The sequence below is a fragment of the Dermochelys coriacea genome, chromosome 26 (genome assembly GCF_009764565.3).
Source record: "Dermochelys coriacea isolate rDerCor1 chromosome 26, rDerCor1.pri.v4, whole genome shotgun sequence".
Lineage (NCBI taxonomy): Eukaryota > Metazoa > Chordata > Testudines > Dermochelyidae > Dermochelys > Dermochelys coriacea.
Genome location: NC_050093.1, coordinates 15692425 through 15709783, shown reverse-complemented (window position 1 = coordinate 15709783; position 17359 = coordinate 15692425). Strand labels below are relative to the sequence as shown.

The 17359-nt window shown below is 50.9% G+C and overlaps 1 protein-coding gene across 10 annotated transcripts in view; it reads right to left on the bottom strand.

Moving 5' to 3' along the window:
• The window catches only part of PAX8 (paired box 8), a 44361-nt gene that overhangs the window by 12905 nt on the left and 14097 nt on the right, over positions 1-17359 (bottom strand). For 7 of the 10 annotated variants that reach the window (XM_043503052.1, XM_043503053.1, XM_043503056.1 and 4 more), the window contains 3 exons: positions 3487-3652; positions 2022-2222; positions 102-190 (listed from right to left, as the gene is read on the bottom strand). In XM_043503052.1, coding sequence (XP_043358987.1) covers positions 102-190; positions 2022-2222; positions 3487-3652 — 456 coding nt within the window. The remainder of the gene's footprint in view (positions 1-101; positions 191-2021; positions 2223-3486; positions 3653-17359) is intronic. The other 3 variants (XM_038384737.2, XM_043503055.1, XM_038384738.2) reach the window with 1 other exon arrangement.

Below are 17359 nucleotides of genomic sequence, written 5' to 3'. Positions count from 1 at the left end.
ATTAAAAAAAACCAAGATTTTTCTGCAGGAAACTGACCCTTTTCATGAAAAATTCCATTTTGTTGAAAACTCAAGTTTTGAGACCCCGCCCCAGAACTCACTCAGGCTGTGCCCGGGGCTCAGAGCTTTGGAAGCTACACAGTTGTCCATCGGGAGGTTGAATGGCTGCTGGACTTTGGTCCGGATGATTCTGACGGGGAGAAAGGGTATCAGAGAAATTAAATGGCAGGCCCTGGGCGTGGGCATGCCCAGTGTGAGAGCCAGGGCTGCTCCGGCACAGACTGGCTGGACTGACTCCTGTCCAGAAGGAAGCTGGAGGCAGGTCCCCTGGACTTCGGAGAGTGGTTCCTAGCACAGATTGGGGAGAGATTCATCCCTGGGCAAAGTCCTAGGTACCACTTCAGTCCCACTTTGCCTGTGGGGCATTGCAAATTATTTTAGCCCCATGTTCCAGATGGGGAAACTGAGGCACAGAGAGGGGAAAGGGAGCAGGACTGAAATGGTGTCCAGGCTTTGCGGGATTTAAGTGGTACCAAGGCCTAATAACTCCACCGGACCCGTGTCGGGCACCTCCTTGCCCTTCTCAGGGGATGGGGGTCATAAGAACATAAGAATATAAGAACGGCCAGACTGGGTCAGACCAAAGGTCCATCCAGCCCAGTATCCTGTCTACCGACACTGGCCAATGCCAGGTGCCCCAGAGGGAATGAACCTAACAGGTAATGATCTAGTGATCTCTCTCCTGCCATCCATCTCCACCCTCTGACAAACAGAGGCTAGGGACACCATTCCTTACCCATCCTGGCTAATAGCCATTAATGAACAACCTCCATGAATTTATCCAGTTTTCTCTTTTAAACCCTGTTATAGTCATAGCCTTCACAACCTCTTCAGGCAAGGAGTTCCACAGGTTGACTGTGCGCTGAGTGAAGAACTTCCTTTTATTTGTTTTAAACCTGCTGCCCATTAATTTCATTTGGTGGCCCCTAGTTCTTATATTATGGGAACAAGTAAATAACTTTTCCTTATTCACTTTCTCCACACCACTTATAGTTTTATAGACCTCTACCTTATACCCCTTTAGTCTCCTCTTTTCCAAGCTGAAAACTCCTAGCCTCTTTAATCTCTCCTCATACGGGACCCGTTCCAAACCCCTAATCATTTTAGTTGCCCTTCTCTGAACCTTTTCTAATGCCAGTATGTCTTTTTTGAGATGAGGGGACCACATCTATATGCAGTATTCAAGATGTGGGCGTTCCATGAATTTATATAAGGGCAATAAGATACTCTCCGCCTTATTCTCTATCCCTTTTTTAATGATTCCTAACATCTCGTTTGCTTTTTTGACTGCTGCTGCACACTGCGTGGACGTCTTCAGAGAACTATCCACGATGACTCCAAGATCTTTCTCCTGATTAGTTATAGCTAAATTAGCCCCCATCATATCGTATGTATAGTTGGGGTTATTTTTTCCAATGTGCATTACTGTGCATTTATCCACATTAAATGTCATTTGCCATTTTGTTGCCCAATCACTTAGTTTTGTGAGATCTTTTTGAAGTTCTTCACAGTCTGCTTTGGTCTTAACTATCTTGAGCAGTTTAATATCATCTGCAAACTTTGTCACCTCACTGTTTACCCCTTTCTCCAGATCATGTATGAATAAGTTGAATAGGACTGACCCTTGGGGAACACCACTAGTTACCCCTCTCCATTCTGAAAATTTACCATTTATTCCTATGCTTTGTTCCCTGTCTTTGTTCCTAGTTCTCAATCCATGAAAGGATCTTCCCTCTTATCCCATGACAACTTAATTTACGTAAGAGCCTTTGGTGAGGGACCTTGTCAAAGGCTTTCTGGAAATCGAAATACACTATGTCCAGTGGGGTCCCAACTAAATGAGAGTGGGGGGATCCCTGACGGACAGGAGGGGTTCCTGGGAGATGGGAGGGGACAGGACTGGCTACATCTAGGGGAGATGGTTGGGGATCCCCCAGGGCCGGACCCTTGCCACCTCCGACCTGTTAATGGAGCTGACACTGGGCACGGTGTCGTTGTCACAGACGCCCTCGGCCAACAGGCGGTCGCGGATCTCCCAGGCAAACATGGTGGGGTTCTGCCGCTTATAGTCCCCAATCTTCTCCACCACCTTGGGGGTGGCCACCTTAGGCTTGGAGCCCCCGATCACGCCGGGCCGGATGCTGCCAGTCTCGTAGTACCTACTCCAATAGAGAAAGCAAGAGGGTTACCGGGTAAACCGAGGGAAGCGGAGGGCGGGCATTGCTGGGGTATGAGTGCTTGGGGGGTCTATACTGCGATACCCTCCCTCCCTATGGACTGAGCCAGGGGCTTGTTTTTCAGGACAGTACTGCAATCGCTCAGAGTGAAATGAACAGCTAGTTCCTCCCAGCTCACTGAGTTGCCTCTGGGGCATCACAAAGTACTTTAGCCCCAGATGGGGAAACTGAGGCACAGAGCGGTAACAGGGCATCACCCCAGTCTCAGATGGGGTCTTTGTAAATAGTCAGAGGGTGTCCAGCCTCGGGGAACTATATCAAGTTGTTACCTGGTCAGGCATGTCCCACTTCCTCCAGCCATCCGTTCCTACTATGCCCACCAGAGTGGTGTCTGGTGCTACTCTGGGACCCTGGGCTGGGGCTGGTTGAATTACTTATTGCAAACAAATGACCCTCCCCATACAGTCCCTCCCAAGCCACCCACCTGCCGGCAGGACTGTCCGCAGCCTAGGGCATGCTGCATGGTAACTCACATGCACTTCGGAGACTAACCAGTGGCAGGGGATGTACTGAATACTGGGGTGAAGAACCCATTCATGCTACTCTACCAAACTCCTGGCACCATCCACCCTGAGCCCACCACCGATGGCAGCAACCGCTGGCGCCTGTGTGGAGGTGGGGGTTTCCCAACCACTCTGCACCAGCCAACTAGCCTTGCTGGGAGCCAGGTGCAGGGATGGCACTGAGACACCGGAGACTGTAGTTTCTGGAGCTGTTTGAGCAGAGAGTCCTGTCCCTCCATGCCGAGAGCTGCCTGCCCAAGAGGACCCCAGCCAAGCGTAGGCCCCGAGATCATTGTTTTCATTGACAGACAGGAAACTGAGGCATGCAGAAATACAGGGACAGGCCCAAGGTCACATGGGATCGGGGGCAGAGCCAGGAACTGAACCCTAGGCTCTTGATCATCAGACAGTGCCCTAGCCACTAGACCAACCTTTGTGTCCACTTAGCTCTGCCCAGACAGATTCTAGTTACACTGGCTGGGCTCTTTGCAGCAGGACCATTCCCAGACTGGATGGCAAGCTGTGCCAGCCTGTAACAGCCCCTGGCCTGGCTCCTCCCATGGAGGGCAAGCTGGGGGGACTCTGCTGGGATCTGCTGGGAAGCCGGGTGTGACTGGCTGGGAGACTGTGAGGCCCCATCCCAGCTCCACCGCCAGCCAGCAAACATCTCCCGCTTCTGCGCTTACCTGCCCAGGATTTTGCTGACGCAGCCGTGGCTGACCCGTAGCTGGCGGGAGATGTCGCAGGGCCGCACGCCCTGGTGGGCCAGGTCCACGATGCGCTGCCTGACCACTTCTGGCAGGGGACGGCCATTCACAAAGGCCCCGCCCAGCTGGTTCAACCCGCCGTGCCCTGCCGAGAGACAAAGCCAGCCCCGGGCAGGCCAGGGGAGGCCTGGTATTACTTAGGGGCCATGTACCGCAGCTGGTTACACGCACTGGCTCAGCCCTGAGAGATCAGGCTGTGTGCAGGAGCCCTGAAGGATGTTCTTTGGCCGGGGTCCTGCCGGCACCAGATGAATCGCACTGTTTCCCGACCTTAGACTCCAGGGATCAATGAGATTTTTAGCAAACTTTGGGCTGCTAAGAAGTGAGATTCCTGGAGCCCAACCAGGGTCACCAACACCTGTGATTCCATTACGGGGCTCACGATATTGGCTGGTTTCCTTCAAGCCCCAGCTCCTAGAGTCACAGGATGACAAGAGAATCTCCGCTGGCATTTTATTAAAAAGTAAGTACGTTTCTGTCTCTAGTGGTTGGGGAGAAAATGTGACCCCCAACATGAGCCCAACGGCTTGAACCCCGGAAAGCAAATTTAAAAAAACTCATGATTTGTTTAGCCTGGCTCAGGATTTGTGCTCCCTTGGTATTGGCGGCACTGCTAACATCCTCTGTTTGTCCCCAGGGATGGCACAGGCACTGGCTTTCCTGGCACCAGCCTCGCCCAAATATATATTTTGGTAGCACCTAGGAGCCCTGGTCTGAGATTAGGTGCTGCACAAACAAATAAAACAAACACAGATTAGTTCTGAGATTGTTGGACAGAGCAGATCTAAGGGATAAGGGTGTGCGTTAAATGGGTGATGTGTAGGAATTCCCACTGGAGCTATTTTAGGTGGAACAAGCAGCGACACCTATCATTAAGGTGGTCTGATACTTCCCATTACGAACCCCTGTTTTCAGTTGTGTATAACTTTGCAAACTTAAACTTTCAGGGTTGAAATTTTCCAGGCCAGGGTCTGCCACAGGCTGAACTGATTTGGAAAGTTTCAGCCAAAATGATTCTGCTATTTCCAAGACTGAGACTGGAGGGGAAATACATGGCTTTGCACATGTTAAAAATGTCGAGAAGCTCTAACACCTCCATGCTTTGGAGGAAGAACTTGAAATTTGGCAGGGGGAGGTTGCCCTCGGATCAGTGAGGTGCCTTTTGCCATCCCCATGAAAATTCACTTAAAGTTGGCCATTTGATGAGCCCCTAAAATCTCAGTTCACACATGCTCAATGGATACTTGTTAGTGCAGATGGAATCTTTGGAGAATTTAGCTGCCAACCCCTAAGTGCACTCTATCCCCTCACATGTGACGATGTTGCATGCTCCAGCCCCACAGTGCGAATGAGCATGCTCCATCCCAGGGCTGCAGGGGCAGAGCAGGACTTTCCCTGCAACTAGGGTGACCAGATGTCCTGATTTTATAGGGACAGTCCCAATTTTTGGGTCTTTTTCTTATATAGGCTCCTATTACCCCCCACCCCTTGTCCCAATTTTTCACATTTGCTGTCAGGTCACCCTACCTGCAACTGATCCTCCTAGGGGCTGGGGCTGCTGTGGTGCTGGGATCAGGGAGATTGTCTGTCCCGTGCATTCAGCGATTCCCCCTGCAGGCCTCCAGGCTAATGCCAAGGGGGAGGAATGCGGGAGGGTGAACAGGCGATGTAGGGTGGTGGGGAACAGCAGCGGAAGAGGACAGGGAGAGATTAGAACTGGATGGGGGCAGAAGACTCTGTCCCCACTAGACGCACTCCCCACCAGAGCCCAGAATGGAACCCAGGAGTCCTGAGTCTCCCTTGTTTCTCTGCTGTCTAGGAAATAGCCGTGAAGCCCCCTGGAAAAAAATGATGATTGGGGTGGGGGCAGAAATCGGATTTTTTTATTTAAATACATTTTTGGATTTTATTGAAATGACAATAAGTTTTTCTTTTTAAAAATACACCTGTTTCAAAGGCAATCTGAATGTCATACGAAATATGTTCAGGGCTAACACTTGTTATAATTTCTTCAAACATTTCAATACAAATAAATTGGCTGAATCCATGAGCCTCCAGCAAAACCTTTGCACCAACAGCTGCTTGTCTCTGGAAAGGAAGAATCAGGGGCAAGACATCTAAGTTTGGAAGCCAGGCTTTGTAAATGTGGCCCACTAGGTCCTGTTCTGTATTAAGGTGACCTGGGGCTGTGCTAGGGGGTGCAAGAGCCAGGCGTTGAGACCTGGCCTCTAATGCCAGCAGATACCATCAGGTATCTCACTGGGATCATCCTCTGAGTCCACCTGGGCCACCTCATACTCCTGGTTTATAGCTTCTGGTCGGACTAGCTCCGTTCTCACATTATGACAGCCATGGAAACGCACTCTCCAGCTCATGGAAAAACTCGGAATGCCGGTAACTGCCAGCCCTTGCTTCTGGTTGGATCGATGCCCTTCACGTAAAAAGCCTCGCTCTGTCTCCTTGTGAGTGTACACAGACAGAGACACAAACACACCGAAATCCATCCATTTCCGCGCCAGCCTCCCTCTCTGACTCCAGAAACTGCAGTGCGACTGGCACGTGGATCACACCAGCAGAAGTCTTGGAGTGATGTGCATTTCTGGGGGCGGGAGTGGGAGGGGTTAGGTAGCAAGGGAGAAGGAGCAGAATGTGCAATGCTGCTGTCAAGACAGGATCGATTTCAACACCTGGGAGCTGAAGAAAAAAATCTGCAATGGCTGCAGGTTGTCAAAGAGACCCTGTTTGGGAATATTGTCAAGAAATCCCTGTAAAAAGGGAACACGCACCAAATGTGAACAGTGCCACAAAGAGATGCGAGGCCTGCTTGTCAGAATGAACCACCATGAAAAATGCTCCTCAGAAGGGAACAACTTTGTGAACATGTCTGGTCTGGATCTGATCTGGATCAGTTGGTTATTAAACTTATTTTTGCATCATTCTCAAATACTAGCTACCATGCCTTACCGCGCTAGCAAGTTGCACCTTAGATTATTGTCATACGGTTGAGTTTTGTGGGTATTACTTACATTACTTACGTACAAAATGTTGGTGTTCCGAATAGAACTGTCACGTTAGTTTGTTGTGGGAGGATTTATCAATTACTGCTGGACTTCTGAGGGTTATTTTTTTTATTGCTCAATCTAATCAAACACCCTGGGTGACGATTTCCCATTTAAAAGTAAAGGGTTATTTGGCATCTAGAAACGTTAACAATTTTTTCCAAACTGTTTGGTGTGTTGCTAGAGATAAGGGTTTAAATAGATTGAGATATTCCTTATGATTTCTTATTTTCCCTATAACACTGGATTTAGAATAAATATCTTTTAAACAGTGGTACAAACAGCTGGAGTAGGAGGAATCCATCATACAATCTCATTTTTTACAAAGCAGTGCAAGGCACAATAGTCCGTGAGCAAGAGTGACTTTTTTACCACTTTGTTTCAGGGTCCAGCATAGACATAAATGGTCCATCATCTGCAATGTCTACAACTTCAGAGCCATCTGCTGGTGCCACCAGCAGTGCTGCAAGTAAACAAATGTCAGGCAGTAAATTACTTGGATTAAAAAAAACAACAAACCAAACTTTCCTTCATTGTCCAGTAAGACTATGGATGAATTTGTAATCAGGAGCAGCAAATTGCATCAAGACTCCATAGATGCAAAGATTGCTCGATTCGTTTGTGCAACAAATTCTCCCTTTCATCTTGTTCAGGACAAACATCTGATTGACATGGTTCAATCTCTGAGCAGGCTGCACTCCGCCCGGCAGAGCAGCCGCTGCTGAACAGTTGCTGGATACAGCGCATGAGAAGGGTATTGAACAGTTTGTAAAAAACATTGATGGGAAATTTGTTAATCTGAGTCTTGATGGGTGAAGCAATGTACACAATCATCTAGTAATAGGTGCTTGCGTGACAACAGAAGATGGGGATGGCTGTCTTATAGAAACAACTGATACATCATGAAATGCCCGTTCAGCAAAGTACTTAAAAGAAGTAGCAGGAAGAGTGATAACAAACCATGAACAAAAAAACAAGTGTCAGGTGTGTAGCTTTGTCCCAGACAATGCTGCCAATGTAGCAAAGATGAGAAGAAATCTAGAAGAAGATAACGAAGGGAACCCGACACTTATTACCTGGGGGTGCAGGGCTCATGTGATGCATCTTTTAGCCAAAGACTTAAGTACAACTCCAGGAATCAAGGAAAATGTTGTTGAAATTGCAAAATATTTCCAGGACAACCACTCTGCTTCAGCGTCACTGAAGAGAGTAGGAGGATTCAAACAAAGACTCCTCCTAGGTGTACAATGGGCTTTCAATGGCTGTTTATTAAGAACTGGCCTGTTCTGACTGCAATTTGTGAGGAAAATCGTGACAAAATAGATGGAACTCTCCCAGACAAAGTAGCCAACCAACAACAAGAGAAATGGAGAAGAGATGTTGGATATCCCGAAACCTGCCTGGGACAAACTGCAGCAGGATGCTGCTGTATTGCTGCTGGTGTGGAAATGTGGAAAGAACTTCAATAGATGCTGAAGAAAGAAATAGCCCCCAACAGAGGTAAATTGCAGGCAGGAGAGAAATGGCTAGATCAAGCACTTCCTCCAATTCATGTTCTTGTCAATATTCTCAACCCAGCGGACCCAGGGAGATGTGTAACTGCAGAAGATGCTGCTCTGATGTGGCACCTAAGAATCATCCATCAATCATCCCAACCATCATAAATTCCAGGCTGAAGGTGAACCCTGCAAGCAGCACGTGTTGGCTGCTGGTGTTTTAAAGGAAAGTCCCACCACTGAATGGGTGAAAGTCACTGGCGAAGCACCTGGAACCAGTTTGGTGAAGTGTTAGCCCAGTTTTTGCAGCAGTTACCTCTTCTGCAGGTGCAGAGAGAACATGTTCTTCGTTTGCGGGGGAGGGATAGCTCAGTGGTTTGAGCATTGGCCTGCTAAACCCAGGGTTGTGAGTTCAATCCTTGAGGGGCCATTTAGGGATCTGGGGCAACTATGGGGGATTGGTCCTGCTTTGAGCAGGGAGTGGGACTAGATGACCTCTTGAGGTCCCTTCCAACCCTGATATTCTGTGATTCACAGATGAGAAGTCGACTGGGAGTTGAAAAAGTCAGTGAGATCTACTAGTTTGAAGGACAGCCTAAGTCACTTAGGAGGCTGTTGTCTCATTTCAAGAGACAAGCGTCACGGAGTCCCAGGGTCTAGTCTCTGCCCAGCCTGTCCCCAGTCTTCTGGGAATGACCCCTTCTCTGAACCAGGCCCCAAGGACCCGCACAATTCCACCAGGGCAGGCCCGTGGCCTCCACAGCTCCCACACTCTCTGCAGTGAATCCAGCCAAGCTGACCGGGCCCCTCAGGGCATAATCCTCTCAGGGAATATTCCCACAGGTAGCCTTTCCCAAACAAGGTCACCATTGATTAGTCACCTGGCTACAGAATCTGGACATCCTTCGGTCAGCACAGAGGGGCAGGGGTTACGCCATAGTCCACCCTGGTCCAACCATTGCCGTGATGAGCCAGCCAACTAGTGATGGACTCCACCTCTGGCTCGCTCTCTTGGATCCCCCGGTCCAGGCTCCTGCGCCCCTCCAAAAGGCCCCCTTCTTCCAGCCGTCTGACCCCTTGTTCTCCAACTCCCTTCCACATCTGGAGTTGTTCTGTCCTTGGGGCGTCTCTTTGTCTTGCTGGACCCTCTGTTGATTTGAGTGGGATTGAGCCAGTTCTTTAATGGCTGTATCCATTGCCCCAGACAGCAAAGTGGCACCCCTCACCCCCCACTCCTACACTGCTCCAGTGTTAACCCTTGTCTACCCACTGGGTAGAAATGCAACATGCAAAGGGAAACTGAGGCAAGCCAAGGCTGCATAAAAATATTATCGAAAATTCCCACTTCGTCACATTAGGCAAGTAAGAACTTATGCTCCGGTCACTTTCACTTATGTAGACTTGAAATTTTTCCCAGGCTGACCTGAAATAATCAGATTAATTCACTAACTACAGTTAATCCCTCTGTTCCTTTAACAAATCGTTTAGTTGGAACTGTGAAATATGGTTCGATAAGCGAAACTGATGTATCCAAAACATCTAAGGTTGTTTTCTTTAATAAAAATAAATTGTAGATGCTGTTTTGGGTGTTTAATTAAATTCCCAGTTAGCATCCAAATGCTGCTTGACACAAACCATGAACAAAAAGTTAATTATGTAGGAAATAAGAAACAGATCAGTCACCATTTTTGAACGGACTAAAAATGTACAGTTGATAAGAATCTGAACATATTAAACTATATAATTGTAAAAATAAATGTATGTAGTTAGTGGGGACCCTGCCAGGTCCCAAATTTAGTGTAAAGGCTCCATGTGACTGTAAAATGTGCATGTTTTAATGGTTATAGTGCCAACGAGAACAAACAGAAAAGTGGATTAAAATCGATGGTTTGCAGGATCCCCCCTCTCCGCCTGGTGGTTTGAATCACTGCAGCCCAGACTGGCCTGGGGCGCCAGAGGTGGGAGATGTCAGGAGCTACGCAGCAAGGACACCCAAACATTGGAGCCCCCCACGGGGAGCACAAGCAGAGGGGAAGCAGGGATGGGACAGGTTCTGTGGGGAATCACCCCTGCTCCCCTCCTCCTCTAGCTCCCACACTGCCCTGTTTTCCTCCCATTCCCCACACACACACCCTGACTTTCCCTTCCCCATGCTGCTACCTCCTGGCTTCCCACTGCCCTGCATTCCAGCACTTCCTTTTTCGGAACTCCAGCGCGGATTTGTTGTCCATAGAACTCTGCATATGCTTGATAGACACAACCAGTCTCTCTTTGAACCTTGCTAAGTTCATGGCCTCAACAATAACCAGTAGCAGTCAGTTCCACCGGCTAATTCCGCCAGGAGCAACAGTGGGCGTGGCCCTTCTGTGGCGACTCCAGGGCAATCTGTAGGGTTACCCCACGTGACCAAGTGGAGGTGGGAGGACTATCAGCACCACTAATGTTTGATCCTGTCCACGTGATGGGCCAGCTCTGCTGCTGGCGTTGACAGGGAAAGTTCCAGCAACTACAGCGAAGCTGCGGACTGGCACACGGGCCGGGGATCTGGTCAGCACCGTCTTGCCACGTCTCTTGGTCTGCAAACTCCAGGCCAGGCTCTTCCAATCCCACAGGGGTGCCATTCCCCTGCCCTCTTATTTCCACATGCCTTGGCCAGGAGACACTTGTGCTCTCCTGGCTCTGGTGATGCTGTATGCTGTGCGTGGGTCAGCTAGCCCGGGTTAACACGGCAGTGGAGACACAGCAACCTGGCTTGCCACTTGAGTCAGGGTTCGTCTACGCAGCAAAAGCCCCGTGACAGCAAGTCCAGGGCCGGGACAACTGACTCAGGATCACGGGGATCGTGCTAGGCATGGGCCGTGGGTATAATAGGCCAGGGGAGGGTAAGCCCGCTGCCCGACACCTGGGCCATGGTGGCCCCACCTCTGCCCCTCCCTGCTCCGCCCCTTCCCTGAGGCCCCCATTGCCTGCCACTGCTCGGTGAGCCGGTCCCTCCTCTCCTCCACCCCATCCCCTTCGAGACCCCCCCGTGGAGGGGCAGGGAGGGAAGGAGGGACGGGGTGAGTGGCGACAGGGGGGCAGAGTGGGCAGGGGGCCGTGCAGGGGAGAGGGTGAGGGCGGCGTGTGGGTGTGTCCACGGATGGAAGAGGCGGGACAGGGAGCTTGCCTCCCCCAGAGGAAGCTTCATACACCTCCCCAGGCGCTAGTGGCTAAAAATAGCCGTGTAGATGCATCCACTCGGGCTGGCACCTGGAGCCTGAGACCTCCTGCCTCGCTGGGTCTCAGAGCCAGGCACCAGCCTGAGCCCAGACGTCTCCACTGCAGTTTTTAGCTGCATTGGGCAAGGCCCATGAGCCCAGTCAGGTGACCGGGGCTCAGAGACTCGTGGCCGTGGGGCTGGTTTTGCTATGTAGACGTACCCTTAAAACCACCAGGGAGCCTCTTCCCACCTCCTTCTGCAGCCAGTTTCCCACTTGGCGCCGGGCAGGGGGAACCAGTTGGAAGCTATTGATTTGAACCCCCCCAGCTTGCAGAGTGGCGGCCAAAGGGGGCGACGCTGCAGGTCCGGAAGCACACGGCTGCCCAGGCTCACTGCCGGACCTGAGCACTGCCTGCGTTTTCCTCATGTTCTTTGTACTCAGCAGTGCCCCTTCAGTTACATACTGGCTCGTGCTGCCTGGCAGCTTGGGCTCACCGCAGGATTAACTGAGCTGCAGCTGGGGCTTTGGCCCAGCCTGTCCACACACAGAACCCTGTCCCTGGAGCATGGTGGTGCTTTTAACTCCCCATCCCCACTGCCAACACAGCCTGCTCGGTTGCCGTCACCTGAGCTAGGTTAGCTCCAGAGGAGCTGGCTCTGCCATGAGGACATAACGTCTGCGGGTCTTTGGGCCTCTCTTTGCTCCTGCCATCTGGTGCCAGCGATCGGCCAGCTGCTTGGAGCGGGAGGGAGGCGGAGGAGCTGGCACGCATGATGCCCTGCGTGATAGGGAAGCCATCACACCTTGGACCAGGCCGCCCCCAGACTGGGCTGTCACCAACCTAACATGCAGTTAAAGTGACATGGGAGAAGCATCAGTCGCTCATTTCCATGCCAAATATGTTATACGCCCGTATGGAGCTGAGTGGAACAATTCTGCAGCCCATGCTCCTTCAGCAGCATGTGTCTGGGCAGATTCGGATCTTCTCTAAGCCAGTTTACACCAGTGAAGTCACTGGGGCTACCCTGGGTTCACAGGAACATGAGATAAATCAGAATCAACCTGTTCATTTGGAAAGAGCGTTATGCTGTAATGTATTTGCCCCATGCACTAGGAGAAGGGTGTGGCTGTGGTTAATGCATGGACTAACAGCCAGGAGCCCTGGGTATAAATCCTAGCTCTGCCGCTGACTCACTGGGTGACCTGGGGCAAGTCCCTTCCTATCCTGGGACCTCAGTTTCCCCATCTGAAACCAGCAGGGTTGTTGTGGGGTAAATTCCTTAAGAGCTTTTGCCCAGATACTGCTCTTGTTTGGAGAGGGGAATGCGAGTACATAGCCAGGATGATAAATTTGATGATTGACATTTTGCAGATGGGGAAACTGAGGCACAGAGAGGGGACGGGACATATGCAACTTCATGCAGCGAATCAGGGGCAGAGCTGGGAGGAGCTCAGCAGTTCTTGGTTCCCAGCTCTGTGCTCTGCCCCGGGCTTGACTGTTTGTGTCCAATGTGGCAGTATTCTCCCTGAGTGACCCCCAGACCGACATGCACACGCAAGGATCTACACACATGCACATGGATCTGCACACAGAGTTACACGCATGCACTGACCAACACACATCCACACAGCTCTACATGCATGCACAGATCTACATGCACACAGATCTACGTGCAGGCATGTATGCACCCGGATTTACATTCCCATGCGTGCCCGCCCCTACATGCCAGCAGGGAGCTACACACAGGCTTAGATTCACTCGTATCTCTGCACACCCCAACACAGACACCCAGCCCTACACGCTACCTGACCCCCCCAGCCATTGCCCCTCACAGCCTCTATACACTCCGCTAGTTGCCAGCAGCACTCCCTGCCTGCTCCACCATGTGCCCACTTCCTTCTCTCCAGGATTGTCAGGCTTGCCCTTGGCCAGGTGAACACGTTCCCGCCCACTGCTCTAAAGGAAATGGGTGGGAAGGCCCACATTTGGCTTGGCGTCGTTACAGGCCAATGCACAGGCAGCTATTGGTGCAGTGCAGGTTTGCATGGGTAGGCAGAGAAGTGTAGTAACCCTGGCCCTGGCGCCAGCTGCAGTTTCAACCAAGAGGGTAAGACTAGCTTGGGCCGGAGAGGAGGCTGCCTGCAAGGTGGTGAGGGGTACAGAGTGTACAACCCAGGTTGACCATTGGGACCTTGACAGAGGGGTACAGTTCGGGCGCCTGGGGACCAGGCATGGCCATCCGGCGGGGGGAGCTGTTGGAAAGGGGTGTGGAAGCAAAGGAGACATGCACGCCGGAGAGAGGTGGGGCGAAGGCGAACTTCACAGCCGGGGAGCAGGGTGGATTCCCTCTTGGGTGATGGGTTGTGGTGCTGACAAACATTTTGTACTGCAACGAGACAGTTATCTTAAACATAAAAAAGAAGCTTACAAGAAGTGGAAGGTTGGACATATGACCAGGGAAGAGTATAAAAATATTGCTCGGGCATGTAGGAAAGATATCAGGAGGGCCAAATCGCACCTGGAGCTGCAGCTAGCAAGAGATGTCAAGAGTAACAAGAAGGGTTTCTTCAGGTATGTTGGCAACAAGAAGAAAGCCAAGGAAAGTGTGGGCCCCTTACTGAATGAGGGAGGCAAGCTAGTGACAGAGGATGTGGAAAAAGCTAATGTACTCAATGCTTTTTTTGCCTCTGTTTTCACTAACAAGGTCAGCTCCCAGACTGCTGTGCTGGGCATCACAAAATGGGGAAGAGATGGCCAGCCCTCTGTAGAGATAGAGGTGGTTAGGGACTATTTAGAAAAGCTGGACGTGCACAAGTCCATGGGGCCGGACGAATTGCATCCGAGAGTGCTGAGGGAATTGGCGGCTGTGATTGCAGAGCCCTTGGCCATTATCTTTGAAAACTCGTGGCGAACGGGGGAAGTCCCGGATGACTGGAAAAAGGCTAATGTAGTGCCCATCTTTAAAAAAGGGAAGAAGGAGGATCCTGGGAACTACAGGCCGGTCAGCCTCACCTCAGTCCCTGGAAAAATCATGGAGCAGGTCCTCAAAGAATCAATCCTGAAGCACTTAGAGGAGAGGAAAGTGATCAGGAACAGTCAGCATGGATTCACCAAGGGAAGGTCATGCCTGACTAATCTAATCGCCTTTTATGATGAGATTACTGGTTCTGTGGATGAAGGGAAAGCAGTGGATGTATTGTTTCTTGACTTTAGCAAAGCTTTTGACACGGTCTCCCACAGCATTCTTGTCAGCAAGTTAAGGAAGTATGGGCTGGATGAATGCACTATAAGGTGGGTAGAAAGCTGGCTAGATTGTCGGGCTCAACGGGTAGTGATCAATGGCTCCATGTCTAGTTGGCAGCCGGTGTCAAGTGGAGTGCCCCAGGGGTCGGTCCTGGGGCCCGTTTTGTTCAATATCTTCATAAATGATCTGGAGGATGGTGTGGATTGCACTCTCAGCAAATTTGCAGATGATACTAAACTGGGAGGAGTGGTAGATACGCTGGAGGGGAGGGATAGGATACAGAAGGACCTAGACAAATTGGAAGATTGGGCCAAAAGAAATCTAATGAGGTTCAATAAGGATAAGTGCAGGGTCCTGCACTTAGGATGGAAGAATCCAATGCACCGCTACAGACTAGGGACCGAATGGCTCGGCAGCAGTTCTGCGGAAAAGGACCTAGGGGTGACAGTGGACGAGAAGCTGGATATGAGTCAGCAGTGTGCCCTTGTTGCCAAGAAGGCCAATGGCATTTTGGGATGTATAAGTAGGGGCATAGCGAGCAGATCGAGGGACGTGATCGTTCCCCTCTATTCGACACTGGTGAGGCCTCATCTGGAGTACTGTGTCCAGTTTTGGGCCCCACACTACAAGAAGGATGTGGATAAATTGGAAAGAGTACAGCGAAGGGCAACAAAAATGATTAGGGGTCTAGAGCACATGACTTACGAGGAGAGGCTGAGGGAGCTGGGATTGTTTAGTCTGCAGAAGAGAAGAATGAGGGGGGATTTGATAGCTGCTTTCAACTACCTGAAAGGGGGTTTCAAAGAGGATGGCTCTAGACTGTTCTCAATGGTAGCAGATGACAGAACGAGGAGTAATGGTCTCAAGTTGCAATGGGGGAGGTTTAGATTGGATATTAGGAAAACTTTTTCACTAAGAGGGTGGTGAAACACTGGAATGCGTTACCTAGGGAGGTGGTAGAATCTCCTTCCTTAGAGGTTTTTAAGGTCAGGCTTGACAAAGCCCTGGCTAGGATGATTTAACTGGGACTTGGTCCTGCTTTGAGCAGGGGGTTGGACTAGATGACCTTCTGGGGTCCCTTCCAACCCTGATATTCTATGATTCTATGATTCTATGATTCTAAGGTGGGTGGAGAAAGAGCTTTTATTGGACCAAGTCCTGGCAGGGAGAGAGCCCAGCTCTCGAGCTATGCAGAGTAGTTTACAGTTTATTTTCCTAACCGAGCATTTGATGACACTAGATATTATTTATTTTCTGTTCTCATTCCACCAGATTTCTGGGTTTTTCCTTTATACGGTTTAAAACTGGAAGTTCTTTCCATTGTCCTGGTTTGCCAGAAGCTGGCAATGGGTGACAGGGGATGGATCACTTGGTGATTCCCTGTTCTGGTCATTCCCTCTGGAGCACCCGGCACTGGCCACTGTCGGCAGACAGGACACTGGGCTGGATGGACCTTTGGTCTGACCCAGTCTGGCTGCTCTTATGTTCCTCTCCTCATGGTAGGCATTGCCGGACCAAGGCCTGGGTTGCTGCATAAGCACCAGTGTAAGGTTTGAAGCTCATTGCAAGGAGAATCTGCTGAACATGAGCTCCCTGTGTGATGCTGGGGCCAAAAGGGCTAATGTGACCCTGGGATGGGTAAACAGGAATCTCAAATAGGAGCAGAGAGGTGATTTCACCTCTGTGTTTGGCACTGGTGCGATCGCTGATGGGATCCTCTGCCCAGTTCTGGTGCCCACAGTTTAAGCAGGTTGCTGATAATGGGGGACGGTTTGCAGCAGAGCCAGAAGAATGGATAAAGGCTTGGACAACCTGCCATCGACCCCAGGAGCTCCATCAAAGAGACTGTCAAGGGGGACCCGGATCCCAGTCTGTCAGAACCTACAGAAATTGGTACCAGAGGGGTCTTCAGTCTAAGGCCTGACACGATCTACTGGCTGCAGGTCCAAGCCAGTGTCACTAGCCATTGGAACAACCTCCCATGGGCCTGGTGTGTTCTCCAGCACAGCCCATTGCTAAAGCGAGTGGGCTGCTTTGCTAACAGTCTGCTCCAGTTCAAAGAGGGATTAAGTTGGGGATTGGGTGGTTGGACTGGATGATTGCCATAGCCCTGTCTGGCCTAATAATCTCTGACTCGATATACCACTCCCAGCCCCACTCCCAGGAACGTAACGTCAGCCGGGTGGGAGCAGGGAGCTGGAGACATCAGTAACGCTTAGAGGGGCTCAGTGTGGGATGTGAAAGGGGGTGACAAACAGGAGCTGGCTGAGATGGTTACAGGGGCTGGGGAGGTCAGGATACAGTGCTTGGGAAGGGAGGCGGGGTTAGGGTGTTGAAGAGGGGAAGTGAAATTGGGAGATAGAGTCTAGGGGGTTCTGGGAGGGTGTCCAGGGGTGTGGAGCAGAGGACAGGATACAGGGAATGGGGGCAGAGAGGTGCGGAAGGGGAGCTAGAATACCAGCAACCAAGGGGGTGGGAGAGAGGAGTTGGGTTACAGAGAAGTGCCATTAACTCTCCAGAGCAGAGTTTTTTCCATCTGGACAGCCCCTAGTGGTCAAAACCCATGAATCAGGCCCCCCAAAATGATGAAGTGGCCTTAGAAACCACAAGGGATTTTTGCAATGCCTAAGGTGGGGTCTTTTTGTCTTTGCTTTTTTGTGGCGGGGCCTGGGGCCACATGACCAGCTGCCCTCTGCAAACAGGCAGTCTGGAGCAGAAACTCCCCTGGCTCCAGGAGCTGGGGCTTTACGAAATACCCCAAAGAGAGTGGGGGTCAAACCCCAGAGGCTGCA